General features: G+C 37.5%; 1 protein-coding gene across 1 annotated transcript; it reads right to left on the bottom strand.

Moving 5' to 3' along the window:
* On the bottom strand, positions 1-17195 carry ASIC5 (acid sensing ion channel subunit family member 5). Its single transcript, XM_088133245.1, is given in 9 exon segments — positions 1-742; positions 1218-1309; positions 8334-8502; positions 9867-9923; positions 10464-10611; positions 11290-11439; positions 14477-14599; positions 16306-16537; positions 16795-17195. Coding segments are annotated over 9 exon segments (1563 nt in total). The 3' UTR covers positions 1-551.
* Between the last annotated feature and the right edge of the window lie 3192 nt (positions 17196-20387).

The raw sequence follows: 20387 nt of genomic DNA, 5'->3' as shown, positions 1-20387 counted from the left end.
ACTTGCTGTTGAAAAGGTTATAATGTAAGTGTTGGGAAAATTGTAGGAAGGATGTTACCCCTGGAAAAGTCTCTCTATTGTATTTACCATCTCTGTACAGTTGGGAGGGATCCAAGGAGAGCCTACTATTAAATAGTAAATACAGAAGGAGAAACTTTTTGGGGTAATTTGCCCCCAGCTGTATGGAATAAGATCTCCTTTAAGAATTGAAGATTAAACCAGTATTTTGATAATGGCAACAGATTACAAAGCACACCATAATGTGATTGCAGTGACCACACCAGTTTGACTGGTCTAGCTGCTGTTTCAGACCATTTTCAAAGTATAATGTCATCCAAGTAGTAAGCTAACAGAATATAGGTAATTATTACTTACTCAGTCCAGGTAGATGCATAAAGTGGACTTTCTACCTATACTGATAAAAAATGGGTAGTGACACTAAGGCCACCTGTTCCTTTAGTAACAAAGATAGATGTTAAAAATAAATTCCATGTATACACACAAAGGGTGAAAGATCTCAACATCCCTTTTGATTTGCTTTCTGCAAGGTCTTAACATTCTTGTATTCTTCTCTTGTGTGTTTGTTCATTCTGATTTGAAGTGGTCCAATCAGGTAATTTTGGTGCTTTTAGTAGAAGAAAAACGCACATCCAACAGAAGTTGGTGAACACATATTCAACAATTTCAATGATGGTAATCATACTGGCTCCACAAAATAAGCCCAGTTGGCCACCAATATCAGCTGCAATGAAAACAAGGAACTTATGAGTCTGGTATTTTGGTTAAGTGCAATTCTACCCTTATTTAATTGGAAATAATTTCTACTGAAATCAGTATGATTTCATACCATGTATTAACAACTTGATCTCATCTGCACAGGGTATATCTCTGGACTGTGTGCAATTTATAGTTCAGAATGAAAATACAAGGCAGCTGGCCATTTCCTCCATATTAACATAGGTATCTAACACTGAGATATGATACTTGTGCCTCCGTCCTATGAACATATTTGATGTCAATGAGACCAAAACCATAAAAACTTATTTGCTGCAGGTCTATGGGTTTGATATAGTTTGCTTATTCTTATATTCTCATCTATTCTTATATTAGAGTTGAATATAAACAAATTGAAATAAAATAAGAGCAGTAATTATACATTATTTAGCCTTATCTGAACCAGCAATAACACATCTAAAATGTAATTCTAGAATACTTACCTAACAGTTCTGATACACTCAGTGCCTTCTGCTGCTGGGTCATTTTGTAATTCAAATTGTGGTATTTGATGTCAATATATACAAGATTATGCCTAAGGATTATAAAGACATTATTGTTATTGTTGTCAGTTTAACTATGCTTTTCTTTCTAGACATGGACAAAGAATCAATTAATAGCCGGCAGCACCCTGGCTATTAGTGGCCTCTTATACCCACTTGTGCCCAGTTCAGATCGTGGGAAATCTGTGAATGGAGAGGAAAATTTTAAGTTTTAACAAAGTAGGCAAGTAGACAAATAACTTGGATTAGGATATTGATGATGATGATGCTTTACACAAAGTGTGGCATCAGCCTAAGAAATTTTGCTATGTGGATGGATCAGCTTCTCCATATTGACCCAACCAAGGCATATATCATCAAAAATAAGCAAGTTTTGGATATGAGACAGTATCTCATAAGTATCTCTCCCTACTCTGGTGGTAGAAATAAAGTAATCAGTGAAATAACTATAATAATTTCCTGAGGGTGATGGGCTTAGTTAGCATAATGGTAGAGCTCAGCCAGTCTCAGGATTTTAATTAAAATGAAAATGTAGTGTCTGGCATGCTTTGGAGTGTTATTCACCTAAAATTGGTTGTTCAAACCCAAGAATTGTGTTTCTAATTCCAAACTATTTTTTTTTCTAAATTTTGAATTTAGAACCATTACATTTTATCTAATTTTTGTCTCTGTAGTGAAGATTGCCTAAGGCAATGTTTCTCAACCTTGGTAACTTTAAGATGGGTGGACTTCAATTCCCAGAATTCCCCAGCCAATTCTGGGAGTTGAAGTCCACCTGCCTTAAAGTTGCCAAGGTTGAGAAACACTGCCTTAGGCAATACAATAAAGTTGCCTACTGCTTTTAGATATTTTGCCATCAGTGGAATTAATAGTATCCCCTAACAAGAATGCTTATGTATATGTTGAGATGCTGAAATTACAGCCACACATGTACACTTGAAATTATATGTATGTATGGACATATGCATTTATTTACACATGGCCACTCATTTTGCCACAGCAATCTAGGTGGCCAACAACATATAAAAACACATCAAAACAACATTTGAAAACCTATGAAAACAGCCAAGGTAAAAACCCAATCTACAATAAATTCAAATCACAACACATAGGTTCCAACTAATTTGTTGTTGTTTAGTCGTTAAGTCATGTCCGACTCTTCGTGACCCCATGAACCATATTGCGCCAGGCCTTCCTGTCCTTCACTGCCTCCCTGAGTTTGCTCAGTTTCATGCTCATTGCTTCAGTGATGCTGTCTAACCATCTCATCCTCTGCCATCCTCTTCTCCTTTTGCCTTCAATCTTTCCCAGCATCAGGGTCTTCTCCAAAGAGATCTCTCTTCGCATTAGGTGACCAAAATATCTGAGCTTGAGCTTCATTATCGATCCTTCCAATGAGCAATCAGGGTTGATTTCCTTTAAGATTGACTGGTTTGACCTCCTAGCAGTCCAGGGGACTCTCAAGAGTCTTCTCCAGCACCACAGTTCAAAGGCATCAATTCTTCGGCGCTCGGCCTTTTTTTATGGTCCAGCTCTCACAGCCATACATTACTACTGGAAAAACCATAGCTTTGACTATGCGGATCTTTGTCGGCAAGGTGACGTCTCTGCTTTTTAATATGCTATCTAGGTTTGCCATAGCTTTCCTCCCAAGGAGCAAGCGTCTTTTAATTTCATGGCTGCAGTCTCCGTCTGCGGTGATCTTGGAGCCCAAATAAATGAAGTCTGTTACTGCTTCCATTTCTACCCCTTCTATTTGCCAGGAATTGATGGGTCCAGATGCCATGATCTTAGTTTTTTTAATGTTGAGTTTCAAGGCAGCTTTTGCACTCTCCTCTTTCACCCTCATCAAGAGGCTCTTTAGTTCTTCTTCACTTTCTGCCATTAGGGTGGTATCGTCCGCATATCTGAGGTTGTTGATGATTCTCCCTGCAATCTTAATTCCGGCTTGTGATTCTTCCAGCCTGGCATTTCTCATGATGTACTCTGCATATAGGTTAAATAAGCAGGGTGACAGTATACAGCCTTGTCGTACATCTTTCCCTATTTTGAACCAATCGGTTGTTCCATGACCGGTTCTGACTGTTGCTTCTTGGCCCGCATACAGATTTCTCAGGAGACAGGTAAGGTGGTCTGGTACTCCCATCTCTTTAAGAATTTGCCACAGTTTGTTGTGATCCACACAATCAAAGGCTTTTGCATAGTCAATGAAGCAGAAGTAGATATTTTTCTGGAACTCTCGTGCTTTCTCCATGATCCAGCGAATGTTGGCGATTTGATCTCTAGTTCCTCTGCCTCTTCGAAACCCAGCTTGTACATCCGGTAGTTCTCGGTTCATGTATTGCTGAAGCCTAGCTTGTAGGATTTTGAGCATAACCTTGCTAGCATGTGAAATGAGTGCAATTGTGCGATAGTTTGAGCATTCTTTGGCGTTGCCCTTCTTTGGAATTGGAACATAAACTGACCTTTTCCAATCCCGTGGCCACTGTTGCGTTTTCCAAACTTGCTGGCATATTGAGTGCAGCACTTTAACACCATCATCTTTTAGTATTTTAAATAACTCAGCTGGAATACTGTCATCTCCACTAGCTTTGTTGTTAGCAATGCTTCCTAAGGCCCACTTGACTTCACTCTCTAGGATGTCTGGCTCAAGGTCAGTGATCACACCAGCGTGGACATCAGGGACATTAAGATCTTTCTTGTATAGTTCTTCTGTGTATTCTTGCCACCTCTTCCTAATCTCTTCTGCTTCTGTTAGGTCCCTGCCTTTTTTGTCCTTTATCATGCCCATCTTTGCACTAAACGTTCCTTTCATATCTCCAATTTTCTTGTAGAGATCTCTAGTCTTCCCCATTCTATTGTTTTCCTCAATTTCTTTGCATTGTTCATTTAAGAAGGCCTTCTTATCTCTCCTTGCTATTCTCTGGAAATCTGCATTCAGTTGCTTATATCTTTCCCTTTCACCCTTGCTTTTCGCATTCCTTCTTTCCACAGCTATTTGTAAAGCCTCATCAGACAGCCATTTTGCTTTCTTGCATTTCTTTTTCTTTGGGATGGTTTTAGTTGCTGCCTCCTGTACAATGTTACGGACCTCCGTCCATAGTTCTTCAGGCACTCTGTCTACCAAATCTAATCCTCTAAATCTATTCATCACCTTCACTGTGTACTCACAAGGAATATGATCTAAGTCATACCTGAGTGGTCTAGTGGTTTTCCCTACATTCTTCAATTTAAGCCTAAATTTTGCAGTAAGAAGCTCATGATCTGAGCCACAGTCAGCTCCTGGTCTTGTTTTTGCTGTCTGTATAGAGCTTCTCCATCTTTCGCTGCAAAGTATATAATCAATCTGGTTTCGGTATTGACCATCTGGTGATGTCCATGTGTAGAGTCGTCTCCTGTGTTGTTGGAAAAGAGTGTTTGCTATGACTAGCTTGTTCTCTTGACAGAACTCTATTAGCCTTTGCCCTGCTTCATTTTGTACTCCAAGGCCAAACTTGCCTGTTATTCCGATTACTCCTTGACTTCCTACTTTAGCATTCCAATCCCCTATGATGAAAAGGACATCTTTTTGGTGCTAGTTCTAGAAGGTGTTGTAGGTCTTCATAGAAGCGGTCAACTTCAGCTTCTTCAGCATCAGTGGTTGGGGCATAGACTTGGATGACTGTGATATTGAATGGTTTGCCTTGGATACGCACTGAGATCATTCTGTCGTTTTTGAGGTTGTACCCCATTACTGCCTTTCCCAGTCTCTTATTGACTATGAGTGCAACTCCATTTCTTCTAAGGGTTTCTTGCCCACAGTAGTAGATATAATGGTCACCTGAATTAAATTCACCCATTCCCGTCCATTTCAGTTCGCTGATTCCCAAGATGTTGATGTTCAATCTTGTCATCTCATGTTTGACCACATCCAGCTTGCCTTGGTTCATAGATCTTACATTCCAGGTACCTATACAATATTGTTCTTTACAGCATCGGACCTTCTTTTCGCTTCCAGATACATCCACAGCTGAACGTCCTTTCGGCTTTGGCCCAGCCGCTTCACTCTTTCTGGAGCTACTTGGAATTGCCCTCCGCTCTTCCCCAGTAGCATATTGGACACCTTCCGCCCTGAGGGGCTCATCTTCCAGCGTCATATCTTTTAGCCTTTTAACATTGTCCATGGGGTTTTCTTGGCAAGGATACTGGAGTGGGTTGCCATTTCCTTCTCCAGTGGACCACATTTTGTCAGAACTCTCTGTCATGACCTGTCTGTCTTGGGTGGCCCTGCACAGTATAGCTCATGGCTTCACTGAGTTACACAAGCCCCTTCGCCACGACAAGGCAGTGATCCATGAAGGGGTCCAACTAATTACTCAACCCCAAGCCTAGGAACATATCTATGTCTTCAAAGCCTTCTGAAAAGCTGGCAGTGTCAGGACCAATCAGATCTCAGGGGCATGGTGTTCCAAAGGGCAGGTGCTGTGACAAGAAAGATCTGCTTTCTGGGTCCTGCAAGATAGCATTCTTTAATCAGTGGGACCCACAGCATGCCTGCAACTCATTGGATGGGTAGAAACAATCAGAGAGGGGTAGTCCCACAAATCACCTGGTCCCATGCCATGACAGGTTGATAGGTAACAACCTGTACCTTGAACTATACAGTGGTACCTCGGTTCATGAACTTAATTTGTTCCATGACTCTGGTCGCGACCTGAATTGGTCGCGACCCGAATCAAATTTTCTCATAAGGTTCAATGTAATTACGGTTAATCCGTTCTGACCCTTCCGAATTTGGTTGCCAACCAATTTTGGTTGTGACCCGAATCAAATTTTCCCATAAGGTTCAATGTAATTACGGTTAATCCATTCTGAACCATATGTATTTTTTTTTTAAACCACAAAAATATGACACAAAGTACAGTACGAAGAGAGAGAACGCTAACCTTGCTCGACGCAACCTCTGGCATGGAGGACAGGAAGGTGGATGGGGAGGCAATTATTGCTTGGTGGGAGAGTTCCCCTCCCTACAGGAAGCCATGACCACATGTCACGGCAGGGAAAATGGCCGCAGATCCTGTTTGTCACCCGATCCAGCGTTCGTGAACGGAAGCAAAATTTTGCAAATGGTGCTGTTCATGACCCGAATTGGTCGTGAACAGAAGCGTTCGTGACCCGAGTTACCAGTGTACCTGGAATCCCATTGGGAGCCAGCACAGCTCACAGAGCAGGGGTATAACATGCTTGTGCTGCCACATTCTGGCCAGTTGCTACTTCTGGATGCTCTTCAAGGGCAGCCCCATGTAGAGAACATTTGTAATATTCAACTCAGGAGGTGACCAAATCATGAGTGACCATAAGCAGCAACCTCCCAGTCCAAGAAAGAGTGAAATTGACAAAACGCAGTTGTGCAACAGCCCTCCGTGCAACATTTGCTACCTGCTACCCCAACAGAAGCTATGAATCCAGGAGGATGTCTAAATTGTGCACTAGTTTGAAACAGTGCAATCCATCCAGAACTAGAGATGGAAACTCCCTGGCTCTGAGGACATCTAAAATGCTCTATCAATCAACTTTGGACAGAGTTACTCTCCTTTGATCACAAACTACCAGGGCCAATCCCAGTATGCAAACAACCAATATCGCAAAGTCTCTAGGAAGGTGGCTAAATTCTGTGCCAGAGCAATGGTGATCAGAAGCCATTGGGTCTAAACACAATACAGGTATGCTTAATTCCAGTTGCGAATAGGCTTTTTAGCTTCAATATTTTGTATTTCTTTTTTTTTTGTACTTCACCTGTAGATTCTTAAATAATAAAAAGGTTGCCTAATTTTGCCTAGCTCTGAAAATTCAGGATTCATTAATGCAACCATGTCTTTTTTCAGTAACATTTTCTCTTCAGAACACTTTGTCTTACAATTACTTAATAACATTCTTAATGGACCCCATTTTTTATGACTGTTGTCACAATAGAGATGCTACTGTTCTATACCTATGGCACACAACTATATTTTAGATAAATGTGCCTTTTTGCTTTTTTTTTTTTTCAAATCAATGGATCACAATTAGACGACCATTTATAATGTTTATAATGTTTGCTCATTAATATGTTTGCTAGATTCCTGTTGGTTAAGTACTTGGGAACAGAAACATTTTCCTGTAATTTGTCAAGCTTCACTGAGTAATTGCGAGATAAAGCTCCATTTGCGGATAATCAAATTAAAGAATAAATTAAATAAAATATTGGTATGAAACTCAATCTGCAAAGAAGATCCTTGGCCGCCCTGTTTTTGACATAAAGCAGGTAGAGCTTTGTTCACAGCAGTGGCACTGGAGGATCCTTTCTCTAGAATGGTTTTTGCAACTTTTCCCTCCCCATGGTCCCCACACTGAATTTCCTCTTCTGAATAAAACACACAGCTGTCTGCACAGCACTTGATTTTCTGCTTCTAGCAGAATTAACAGCACTTGGAGGATAGCAGTAATTTAGAATTACTATGGGATTGAAGTGAGGAAACAGTTAAACATTTCATCTTCTAAAGCACATAATTCTAACAAAAATTGGGGCAAAAAAAGTGTTGGGACCATTAGACAATTTAGCTTAGCCTAAAATATTACCAACATATTGTATCCAGAGAACAAGGAAGAGATGGGAATGTTTATTTACATCCACTTCCTTCTTCCACTGTAGCTTCCAGGGTCAGAGCACACTGAGAAAGGGCTGGGATTGCACTGCCAGGTAACATCACAGTCATGACGAGTGAGTAGATTTAAGGATCCTTTATTTCAATGTCTTCATATTAAAACACAAGTAAAAACACTCTTGAGACACATTCAGATCCTGGTGACCACATGACTATATCCAAGCAGCTTTCTGGACCAAGATTGAAGTGGTTTGCCATTACTTTGATTGGGTTCTTTTTAAGTCTCTGGTGGTCTCCTATATATGTACTAACCAGGCCAAACTCTGCTTAGTTTCTGAGCTCAACAGGGTTAGGCAGGTGCTGCACACTGAGTGAAACTAAACTTGAAATCTGTCCATGGTTTGACTACTGTATATGATAAAAAGAAAAATACCTGATATATTCTGGTTTCTTCTTCAGCTTTGCAGATAGAAATTTCAGGGCTTTTGCACTTGCAAATGTAGAATAGGAGATTGTGACTGGGTAATCTGTTTCTTCACATGGTACTGGACATGTTGAATTATGTGTTCCTCCTGTACATAATCCCATGAACTCTATTTTATCTAAAATGGGGAAAAAAATAAATATTGCACACACACACACACACGTAGGTATGCTAAATTAGGGTCTGGTTTATCTTTTTAGATAATAGGTATTCTTTGGATGTTTATGTTATCTTTTAAGTAAAAATAAATATTATTTAATTCTTAAAATGAATGTACTTAAAATGAACATTAATTAATATACACTTAAATGAATATTAATTAATTAATATATTTCTTTATTTATTATTTATTATTAAACTTGTATGCCCTAATATATAATTAACCGAGTAAACTAAAGGCTTTTTTATACAGGTTTTTAAGGAGAAGTGTTACTATTTTGGATGATAATTCCTGACTGTTTCCCACACTGGCTGGAGGTTAATGCAACTTGGATTCCAAGAGGGTTCTATTCATTTATAAAACTAATGTTGGTATTCTTTATTATGTACACCCAGTCCTAATTTTAAGCTGAAAGAATTGAAACTATTTTGAGAAAACTAAGATCCTTTATCTATCTGAGCCATTGATAAGTATGTTAATAAAATATTTACTGAAGTCCAACTGCACTCGTTTCATTTTTATTCTTTGCAACCCAGCAGAACAAAATTAGGTAAAGGGGCTCAAGATTCTGTATGTCCATTAACAAGTTCACTCTCAAAAAACTAAGTGGAATAGGACCAAATTTGGTATGATGGGAGAAGCTAGCAAAACGAATAAGTTCCAAAATTGACTGGATCCTATTTGGGACTGTAAAGAAAAACACTCCAGAAAAAAAATCCCTCAATGAATCTGTATGGGAGAGGCAATTGTACAGCTTCTCCTTATGCTGCCAAATGCTCCATTCTAAATACCTATCCGTACTGGTCACAGGAACTAGGGAAGAGCATATGGAGCCACCATGTGCTGTCCAATCTATGCATACACACATGACACATAGAACATATTATTTCTTTTCCGAGAAGAAAATATAAAGGTTTCCTTTGGCCACTGCTGGTAAAAGGGTCGGAAAGAATTCAAGAAGCCATGCCCTGCATGTTTTCCTCAATTGGTTATTCCCATCAATGTAACATGCCAGACTCTTGTTAACATGTTGCCTAATTCTTATTATTCTGTCTTGACAATGATCCTGCATTTATATGATTGGGATATACATATAGTTAGGAACATCCTAACCGAATGTGCTGTTTCATTCTAGTATTACATCTTACTGAACCTCAGCAGCATTGGTGCAGGAACTCAGATCATGTACCATCATTTACCCGGTGGCCAATCTTATCATCTCCATATCATAGTGATCTGACTAGATACAATCTGGGTCAGCTACAATGGGATTTATGAACCAGTTTTTAGTTTTGTGATACTTGTTTACTGGTTATACTCACACAATGTAGGAGAAACACAGCTGTAAAATTTTTCCAAGTCACATTCTGTGCCATTTCCTTTTCAACAGGTGCATGAAACAGTTGCAGTAAATGAAAATGAGAAATATAAACCAAAATATGAACAGCACATTCAAACCTACATTTCTATTCATCTAACAATTCAGCTTTATTTCTACTCACAGGGTGTGTATAATATCTCTCTATATAGGAGAAAGAAAAAGGGTAAAAGTATTTCTATTAACCTATTCTTTTGATGTAGCAAATGGCAATTTCAGCCATTCTTCCCAGTACTTATGATTCCTTTTCAGTTTTGCCTGAAAGTGGTATGCAGAGAAGGTCTAGGTGAGGCAAAAATAATTCCAGAATGCCCACTCTCCTTCCCATAACAGAGGCACCCCTAGACTTACGTGTTGCATTCATTGTTGTATATCATAATGTGTGTATTTCTGTTTTGAGGCTCACACATTTGTATTTTAATTTAAATATGTTGTAACTTCTGCCTCTTGATAACTTTTTTCTCCAGTCATGATACAATATTATTGGCTTTTTTAAATCCCCACCCTTTATAAAATAAGAAGTACATCTGCCAAGTTGCACCTGGTAGCATAAAAGGTAAACATCCACAGTGCTTTTGTATAAGATGACTCTTGCATTCTTGTAGACATCCATAGGTACTATAGATTTGGTGATACTGAAGTTTGATGTTTGGATTGCATTCTCCCCAAGGGTATTCTTGGATAATTGTCTGAAATGGGGGGGAGGGAAAAAAAAAGGAAGTCCCATGCTATGTTTAGAAAATAACATCTATTTCAACTGTCAAGTATTGACTGACCGACTTAAAAAAAAAAATCGCTATAAAAGAAACATTTTCAGTACAAACCATCTTCAAGTGCAAAGACTTTTGGAAACCTGTTAACTGTCCTGCCAGTTGTAATGGACTGAATTTTACTGCATTGTTCTTCTGGAAAACTAAGTACAATTGTCCTTAGCAAGGCATGTGTTCACAAGCACAACTGAATATACTGTGAATTATACCCCGTGTTGAAATAAATGAAAAAGCTATAGCGGGGACATGCTCATGTTGCTGTACAGCAGAATCAAAGTCCAATCTCAATGTAACTTTTAAAAATGCTGCTTTTTTTATCCCTTCCATTCTCTAACCCTAACCCTAACTCTAACCTTATTTGTCCCTAGGTTTTATTTTAAAACAGTTCATTATCAGGATTGAATTTCATTTAACAATACAGATCAAAGATTAACATTGCAGTCCTAAATCCTAAAGCTCTACAATCTCTTTGAGACTTATTCTTTACAACTATACAAAGGATACATTTTATTATTTATTCATTTAAAATATAAGAAAGAAAATAATAAAACATGAACTCACTGAACCCCATTTTGCATATCTAATGCTAATACTTACTTTTACCTGTTGGATTGCAGCGTGGGCATGCATCCCCACTGGTGTAGATACACCTAAACCATCAAATCGGGGAGGTTCTTTAGGTGAGTGGATAGCAAAGGTTATGCCAGCATCAACAAAACCAAGACTGGGATCATCAGTGAACTGATCCTAATATGATTTATTAGAGAGAGAGATAGTGAAATAGATGGGATAAGTTCCAGTGATCTATGAATCGGTCTGATACAAGACCAACTTGCTATGATTAATTAAAACAACAACAACATAAAGTACATAGTTATGAGGCAATTGCCATATTTTGTAATATGTCATTGATCATTATTAATCATCCCTCAGCTATACCTTAGGTTAAAGTTGAAGTTCTATACACACTTACTTGACAGCAACTTCTGAGCATTATTTAAATTATCTCAATACTCTCAAAATGAATATGAATATTTTTTTATTACGGTCACTGACCAGAATTACAAACAAAAACAAATGTAAAAAGTTCACAGTATACATTTTAGGTCTTTCTGAGTATCACACAAACTTCCATTCAAACTTTTGTATACATACAGTATCTCAGTATCTGGGCTGGAAACTGAAAAAGAAGTGAGTAATGTTTGAATATCCCAAATAAGATAAGAACTGAAGGGCACTTAGACAATGGAAAATATCCTGATAAAGAACGCAGGTTAAAAATATACAACCTACTGCTTCTATTGCTCCACAACCACAAGAGCAGACTCTTTCACCACACCTGGTAGACACCAATATGTAACTAATGTCATTTGTGCAATGACATCATGATACATGTATGATGGATTGCGATGAGAAGGTTCAAGGACAGAAGAATCTCCTCAGCCCACAGCTTGAGCATGGGAAAGCAAAGTGGATGACACTGGCACCACCCTAAGGAATTCGTAGTGTTTAGTTGCTGGCTTGGGGAGTTTAGAGTTAGTCTGGTGAGATTCTGTCTAGCAGGTGTGAGCTAATAAAATAACTGAGCTGTTCCAGTACTGTCTTGTGGAGTTTCTTGGGCTTAACCTGACTCGTGATATCATTGGTGCCCCCTTGCTCCCACTGCTGGCATTCTTGTGCCTCATTATGTGGAATTTTCCTGAATTTAACATACTGCAGTTCGGAAAGAAAGATATTTCAGCTTGCTATGCTGATTTGTATACAGAAGTTGTTAAGTTACAATAATATTAACTGGTTAAGGTAAGCAATTTATTCTATCCAAATGTAACCAAAGACACAGCTATTTGTTATTCTGAATCATTAATTCTTGTTCAGTGCTCACTTTAGCATGCTCAAATCATAAACCTAAAGGTGATCTTGTTGAAAAGCCATATGATCAGAATTTAGCCTCCAAGTAACTGCACTGCAAAAATTGATAGGGGTCCGCTAGTGCTAAAGGAGCAAGTCCAGAAGGAACTAGATTTAACCTGAACTAAAAATAGAAACAATAGCCCAAATCCTCACCTCATGTTACAATAATCTAGCCTGAAGTCTTAAAATGCCATGCATTTGAATTTGGAAAATAGATCTTAAAAATTGCATTTGACTATTTCTAGGAGGAGGAGAGTAGAATATAGACCAGGTTGGCATACTTAAGCAAGGCATCATTACTTTGAAGGAAGCCTGGTAGTGCAGCAATACCCTGCTGGGTATTTTTGGACCTGTATTTGATGTGCTGTTTTAGGGCTCCAGAATGATGAAAGACAACTTTCAGATATTTGAATCCTGGTTTGCAGGTGGCCAACTGCTTCAGTAGGTGGCCACCTGCAAACCAACAATAATGGTTATGTCTTATCAGAAAAAACTCATTTTTTTTAACTTCTGATGATCAATTTTCAGCTTAATGTTCTTAATGGCGATGTCATCCAGTTGAGCAGGATTGCTAGTTGTCTTAGGATAGTGGGATTTTTTTCCCGTCACTCTCTGCACTAAGGAATTAATATAACTCTTCAAGATTGATGTGTCAAAATGTTTTATTCCTCTTTTATTTCTCAAGTCTGACTCAAATGCAGCTTTAAAATCCAGAAACAGTACATAAACTGGAACCCTAGGCCTGGAACTGTACTTCCTAATTAGGAAGAATTAGGCAATAAACAACGCTGGATCTCCCCTCATGAAAATGTACTGACTCCTCTGAAATTTCTCTCTTTCAAATCGATTTGGTAGTTTCCATAACAAATGCTCAACGTATGTCCACTAGTTAATGTGTGGAATGCAACAGAGGTGGCAGCACCCACCCAACCTTCACGGATATAAAAAGGCTAAGCAGTGTCAGAACCTGGTGAATACTTTCTGGAATTCCCAGGGCAGAAGGAAAACAAACGAACCTTGAAAAAGACAACGGCAACATCTTCATAGAGTTGCCGAGAAGTCTTAGACTATATAGTTACTAGGAGCAGAAGTCAAGTGGAGGGAGATTTTACATTAGCATGTATGTGCTTGCAGTATAGAGCTGAAGCAATATACCATCACTTTCAAACTTCGACAGCACTGAAAGGCTGAGCACTGAGTTCAAAACTGTCTGACAAATTCATACAATTTGCCAGTCCCCAATCTATATCCTCCAGGCGGGTTGGATTGCAATTCTCATCTCTTCTCATCTTATTACTCTCAACAAGATCAACATGGAGACCCACGGACTGGGAATGATAGGCACTGAATCATTCTAATATAACTGAGGTATCAAAATGGAGAAAGCTGTTATAGAGAAATCATGTGTTTTGCTATGTATGGCTGCTGGATCATCAGACATAAATGAAAGAGGGGGAAAAAGGCATTTCATAGAAGCATAGGGTGGGACAGTATTTTGAGGGTAATCTAGTCAACCCCCCTGTCCATTGGAGGAATCTATCTCATCCTGGACAAATGGCTGTCCAATCTTTTCTTGGAAACCTCCAGTGATGGGACACCCATAAATTCAGGAGACAGACAGTTCCACTGCTTAATAGCTCTGACAGTCAGGAAATTCTTCCTTATTTCAAGCTTTGATCTCTCCCTGTTAAACTTCCACCCACTGGTTCTTGTCTTACCTTCTACCCTGTAACGGCTTGTACCCCTGACCCCACCCTTGATTTTTGCCTCCCCATGCTTGCTACCCATGGCAAGGAAATAATGACAAACAAGTGATAGCAGTTCAGTAACTAGTGGAGTTGCAAAAATGTCACATTCATGAGAATATCTCTACCTGTTTGACATCAAAAAGCAAACTCAGGCCTCTTCCAGAAATGCTAACCCTTCTTCTTGTAGGAAGGTTAATATGATTAAAAGTAAAGCAGTTCCCATATTCAGTAAAGACATGCTCAAAGTCCTTCCATGAAAAAAAAAAAAAAAGCAAATGAAAAATGGAGTTAGTATTTTCTCACAGAAGTTGAAGCTTTCAAGTTTTGCTATTATATGTGGCATCTTAGTACCATGGAAATCAGTGAACGAAGAGGTTTGTACTACACACAATTTTGCAAGTATATTTCTAATTTAAAAAAAACCGAAAGGTGAATTTCAGCTCTGGCTAAAGGTCACTGTTGAAAGTAGGCAATCAGTCCAGGTCATCATGCATAGGCTTGTAGTTAGGTCCCATCAGTGAAATTGATGTTTATTATGGAATTTTCAGTCATAATGTTAATTGCTTTTGTTTAGCATAAATAAAACTGGATATTAATGATGTGGAATCTCCTTGGGAATATGGGTGTGGGAACTGTTTTTATGAGCTCAATAATTATTACAGTTTGACCTTTTTTTGGTGGATGGGTGGGAATTCATTTTTGAACTAAAACCCCAGTTTTAATTTGTGAATTAAAAACCCTAGTTTTTAATTTTTTTGCTTCCATTCCTCACTAACAACACATGGTTATGATAGGTCATTAGCCAATGTTTGTATTATATCCATTAGACAATTTTTCTCTGAAGCAAACTGACCAGAGAAAAATTGGCACAGATCTTCCCCTTCTATTTTTGTACTTGTATTTCCTAGTGTTGTGAATGTTATGTATGTTTTAGCTAATCTACACTTTATTTTCATAATATTTTAAAATACTTTATAGTACTATATTATGTTTTAAAAGGTAGACTTGGAGGGCAAATTTGTTTTGGCTGAAAATATCATTTCTTTCTTTCTTTCTTTGTTTATTTAAACATATAGCCGTCCACCTCTCAGCAGTGACTCTGGGTGGTGCACAGATTAAAATCAACAAAACATAATGCCACAAATAGAATCCCAAACAATTACTACTACTGCAACTAATGATAGTAATACACAAATGCCCAGACCTTTCATTCTGTATATAGGCTTGGGGGAAATAAATTAGGTAGGTAGGTTCCTATAACACTCTAAACAAAAAGAATTTTTCTTCATTCCTATCTTACAATTCAATAACAGCCATGTTAAGTATCATATTATATATTTCTCAATGTACATATAAATTGAAGAGCTGAGCAGAGATTTATTTTTTTGTGTGCATTCTTAAACTGTATAGTTCATGAATTCCTATTTAGCAAAAATAAATTAGAATTATTTCTTCTATTCAAGCATGCATAATTTGTTTAATTTGAAGTACTATTTCAGTCATAAATGTTGCCTTTGTGCCCAGATGAGTTGAATAAATCCCACAATAAAAAAAAAAAAGAATTTGATTGTGTATATGATAGCATCAATATTTGCTTTGTGGAGTGTTTCACTAATGTATTTCTACACTCCTATGTATTGGTGAAACATTGAGCAAAAAATCTCCAACCTTGAGATATATTAGTGTGTATTATCACATTGCATTTGCATTTATAATAGTGCATTATGATCTTTGCATATGCATAGTCCTTTGCTAAAAATAAAAATATGCATTCTGATAGCTACATATGCATTATTCTCTTACCATGGTAGAAAGCTGTCTTTCAGATTTCAGACAATATTCTTTCAGACAATATTGTGTTTCAGATCATTAGATAAAGGCTAAATTTATTTCAGCATTTGGATAACTCACCATCACAATATCTACTCATTTTTAATAAAGGCAAAAATATTACCTTTGAATTGCATTGCTTCCCAAAAAATTCACAATTCAGCAATGTGCTGTTGTTGAGATAAAAACCATTATTTCTTGTGAATTCTTTGATGCTGAAATTTTGATTCCCTTGAATAAAATCTTGTAGTTCTTGGCTAAACTTATCATCAACATTAAGCATACGAAGAACTCCTGACACTATGCTCCACAGGAAGAAAACGATGCCCAGGTTAGCTACTGCTTGAGTTTGGAACCTATGAGCATAAATCAGAAATGCAAATATAAGTTTTGAATGTTTAAGTAGCCCAAGGCTGTCCATACTTTTTTTTTCTAAGTAAAGATGGATTACAAAGAGTTTATTTCATCTTACACTTGCTATAATATTGAGATCTTTAATTCTTATTTAAATGCATACTCTAAAATGCTAGAATTGATAGCCTTGATGGCTGTCCAGTTGTGATCTTTATAGCTTAAAATCATACAGGACACAAGGAAGAAAATAGTGCCTTACCTGTTCAGATTACAGAATGTTACAGCAGGAAATTCAATCTTCTCCACATATTGAACTACAACTGAGGTGGTGGTGGGCCAGCTGAAATAATTGATGAAACGACAACAGATCTGCCAGGCAACTAAGACAATGGAGCCCATGACTACTACCATCCATAGGAACTTGCGTGTCTTGCTCTTGGTATGAACAATATTGTGCACCCCATGGAAGGAAGTGGAAGTTGCAAACTCATAATCATATTTTTTCCTTTCTTCTAAAGATGGTAGAGTCTTTCTTGTGAAATAGAACCTGGCTTTTTCCAGCAATCCTTAACATTTAACAAATAATGAAAAAGGTCTTTCAGAATGGATTTGGTAGAATAAAGGATACTGTTCTTGAAGCCCCCACCTTAATGATAACATAGTGTGGCCATTTTTCATTATTTTGTGTATTATTCTTGGGGTCTACATATTAAGCATGTCTCTCCAAACAAATATTAAGAAAATAAAGTATCAATGATAAAGGATAGCATTATTTAATGCAAAAACTTACAAGAAATAGTACAGAGACATTTTCCTGTGAATCCAGTTATTTTCCTATTATTTCATTTGTCTTCATAGTCTCCTTCTCATTCTGCAACCCAAGCTTGTGCATGATGAGTTAGATGTAAATACCGTATGGCATTCTTTTAAGTATATGAAAAGTTGCAACTGCAGTTTACCTACATATTGTACTCAAAAGAGTTAAATATTCAAGATATTTTTAACAAGACAAGTGTTTGCAATTTTCATGATGTCCATAGAAAGTGAATAATGCCAAACGGTACCCGCTAATATAACTAAGACAAGCCAACTCAGTATAATAACTGTCACAGCGTACCTTTGCCATGAAAGCACCTTAATTTTCTAAGCTTCTCCATTAGACAAATATTAGAAGACTCAGCTCTAGACCATGGGCAGTTAATTGCTTTTATAACATCAGGAAAGGGGTGGGGATTATATTAAATATACAAGGTGCAATTTGCCTGTCTCTGTTGCTACACTCATTATATATATTTTTAAAGGTCACAAGAAGGCTAAATGCAGGAGTCTGAGCACACAAAATATCAGATAAATAAAAAGGTGAGAGCCACCTTTTTAAAGGTATAAATAATATTATAATTAATGAATCAAATGTTAATTACTAGAACATCAGGCCAGAATGCAAAGATATATTTTGTATGCAACTTGGTACTTTTGATCCAGTCATTTGTTTTGTTTTTTCACTTTTTTTTCCCTTTTGAAGCTTCTTAATGCAATTGCATAGAAAGCTTTGCGTGAATTACAGTGCATTAGCTGGCAGCTTTCCCCGTGAATGCAGAATGTTCAGCTGTTGTAATTAGTACACAGGTTACCACATGATTTGCATAGATTATTATTCAGGTCACAGTTCTATCATAGAATCAGGAGAGTTTTGTGATTGGAAGAAATCTCCATGTATTCTGATGAAGTTCAGAGTCTGTTTATAAAACATGTGTGTAGATGTACAGTATGTGTAGAAATCAGTTGTCAGGTGAAAACACAGAGCAAATCTGAATAGAGTTCTGATATTTTGCATAAATAGGGATTTTTATTATACAAGAGGAAGCCTAACAGTATGCAGTGATATCACGATTGCTCTTCTTAATGCACAAAATAAATATAGGAAAGAGAGAGGAGCATTGCACTCCAAAATTCTCCCCTTTAATATCTGCAATTCATTAAAATTCATGTTGAAGATTACAACTTAATGACATTAAAATGTATTATTTATTCTACACAATTTATTTATTGAATCCAGTTGGCTTCCCTTTGATTTACTTATGAAATTTCACAAAGCTCAAACAATGAATCGAACACGAAAATTCATGGCCATGAATAACACTAGAGGGAGCTCAGTAACTACCCATTGGAAATTCACGTTTGTGTCCTATTTCATTCTGGGAAACTCAGAATGAGATGGTGATAATTTAGTGTAATTCTGAGGAGTAGTAATTATTTGCATTAAATGTATCTTTTTACTGGAATCAGGATGGTGATGGGGGAAACTCCTTTCAAGATAGGGTGTGCCTTTGGCAGCTAGAGGGAACGGAACCAACTCAGTTCGATTTACTAGCTGTGATTTTCCCGAATAGCTTAGCTATGGCAAGTTCATATCTTAACTACTTCTAATTACTATTGTTAGAAAGATAGCCTTTCCCAAGCTGGCACGTACCCATGTATGATTTCATTCTATTTCATTGATTTAATTAATTCATGTTGAAATTCATTAAATTATCTGAATAATTTAGCTTAATTACTTAACATGGACTATTGTGGATCTTTGCTAATATCGTTAACTGCTTGCAGTTGTTATGAAATAGAGCAGTATAAAAAAAAGATAAATACATAATTTCTCGGCAAATCATTTATAAATCAAACAACAACAACAACATCCCTGCCTTCAAAATCAGAACTGGCTATTGCATGGCTTCTTCCCCTGACACCCCCTGCCTGAAATGTCCATGGTGTTAATGTAGATTATGTGACTCCTCCATATATCATGACTCTCTGGATACAGAAAGCAGAAGTAGCAGCATGGGAATTGTCATAAAAGTACCTTGTAAACAATGCCATAGTTAAGTGACATTTTTATGACAAGGCATAGAAAAAGGTATGAATTGGGTATTTAAAAAATCTGTATGTGGTTTTTATCCAGGGACTCAGGATTCATAAACATAAATGCATGTTTACAACTTACATTTTTTCACTTTCTCAGCTAAAAGTTGTACTCACTCACCCATTCATACAACCAGGTATGCCTACACAATTCAGAGTCTAACAGGGTAGGCTAAGCTGAGTTTCAGAAGAATAAGGACAGGACACTCATTGTGCATAGTGACTTGTCCTAAATGATAGCTCCAAAGGACTACAGTTTCTATTCTGGCACTTTTCTCATGATAATTTTCTACCCCAGTGCCATTGCTAGTTCACATGGGAACCATCTGCTGTTTTGGGAATAATTTTTGTTTTGAAAACTATCTTGTTATGTTGTTCTCAAAGTCTTCATTCTGCTACTTTTCCAGATATTGCATAAGCTGACATCTTCCTGAACAAAACTTTCTGCCTCTATGGTCTGCTTTGAGTGAGTCTTGTGTATTTCATTCTTTACACATGCATATTCACATTATTATTACACTGTGGCATCATGCAATGATTGGTGTTACCGCTAATAACAATATACTGGCATTAATGCACTAATACTAGTTATGCATGGCTAATTGTAATTTATTTAAAAACAATTTAACCTTAATCCAGTGAGCAATCTTTCTATAGCCAGGAGCTGTATTTTCGATATTTAAATTTTATTTAGCCTCTGAAGATAGCTGGGCTTGTGGCTGGTGATGTAGTGACATCAGGAAGAATGGGATTTGAGGCTATGAGATGCAAAAGATTTTGTATCTTGGTGGCTAAAAGATATATGGCCTAATCTAACATACTTTGTGGGGGGGGGGGGACAGCAAACATTGGGAATGAGGGGCACCTGCAGAAATGTCTGTCAAAATGACTTAAGCAATGTTGCATCATTGCAATGCAAATCCCATTCCTTTTGTACCT

This window comes from Python bivittatus, unplaced genomic scaffold (genome assembly GCF_059951505.1).
Source record: "Python bivittatus isolate LINGU-HERP-01145 unplaced genomic scaffold, Pbiv_v1 ctg000070_np1212, whole genome shotgun sequence".
NCBI lineage: Eukaryota > Metazoa > Chordata > Lepidosauria > Squamata > Pythonidae > Python > Python bivittatus.
This window is presented reverse-complemented; position numbering and strand designations above follow the sequence as displayed.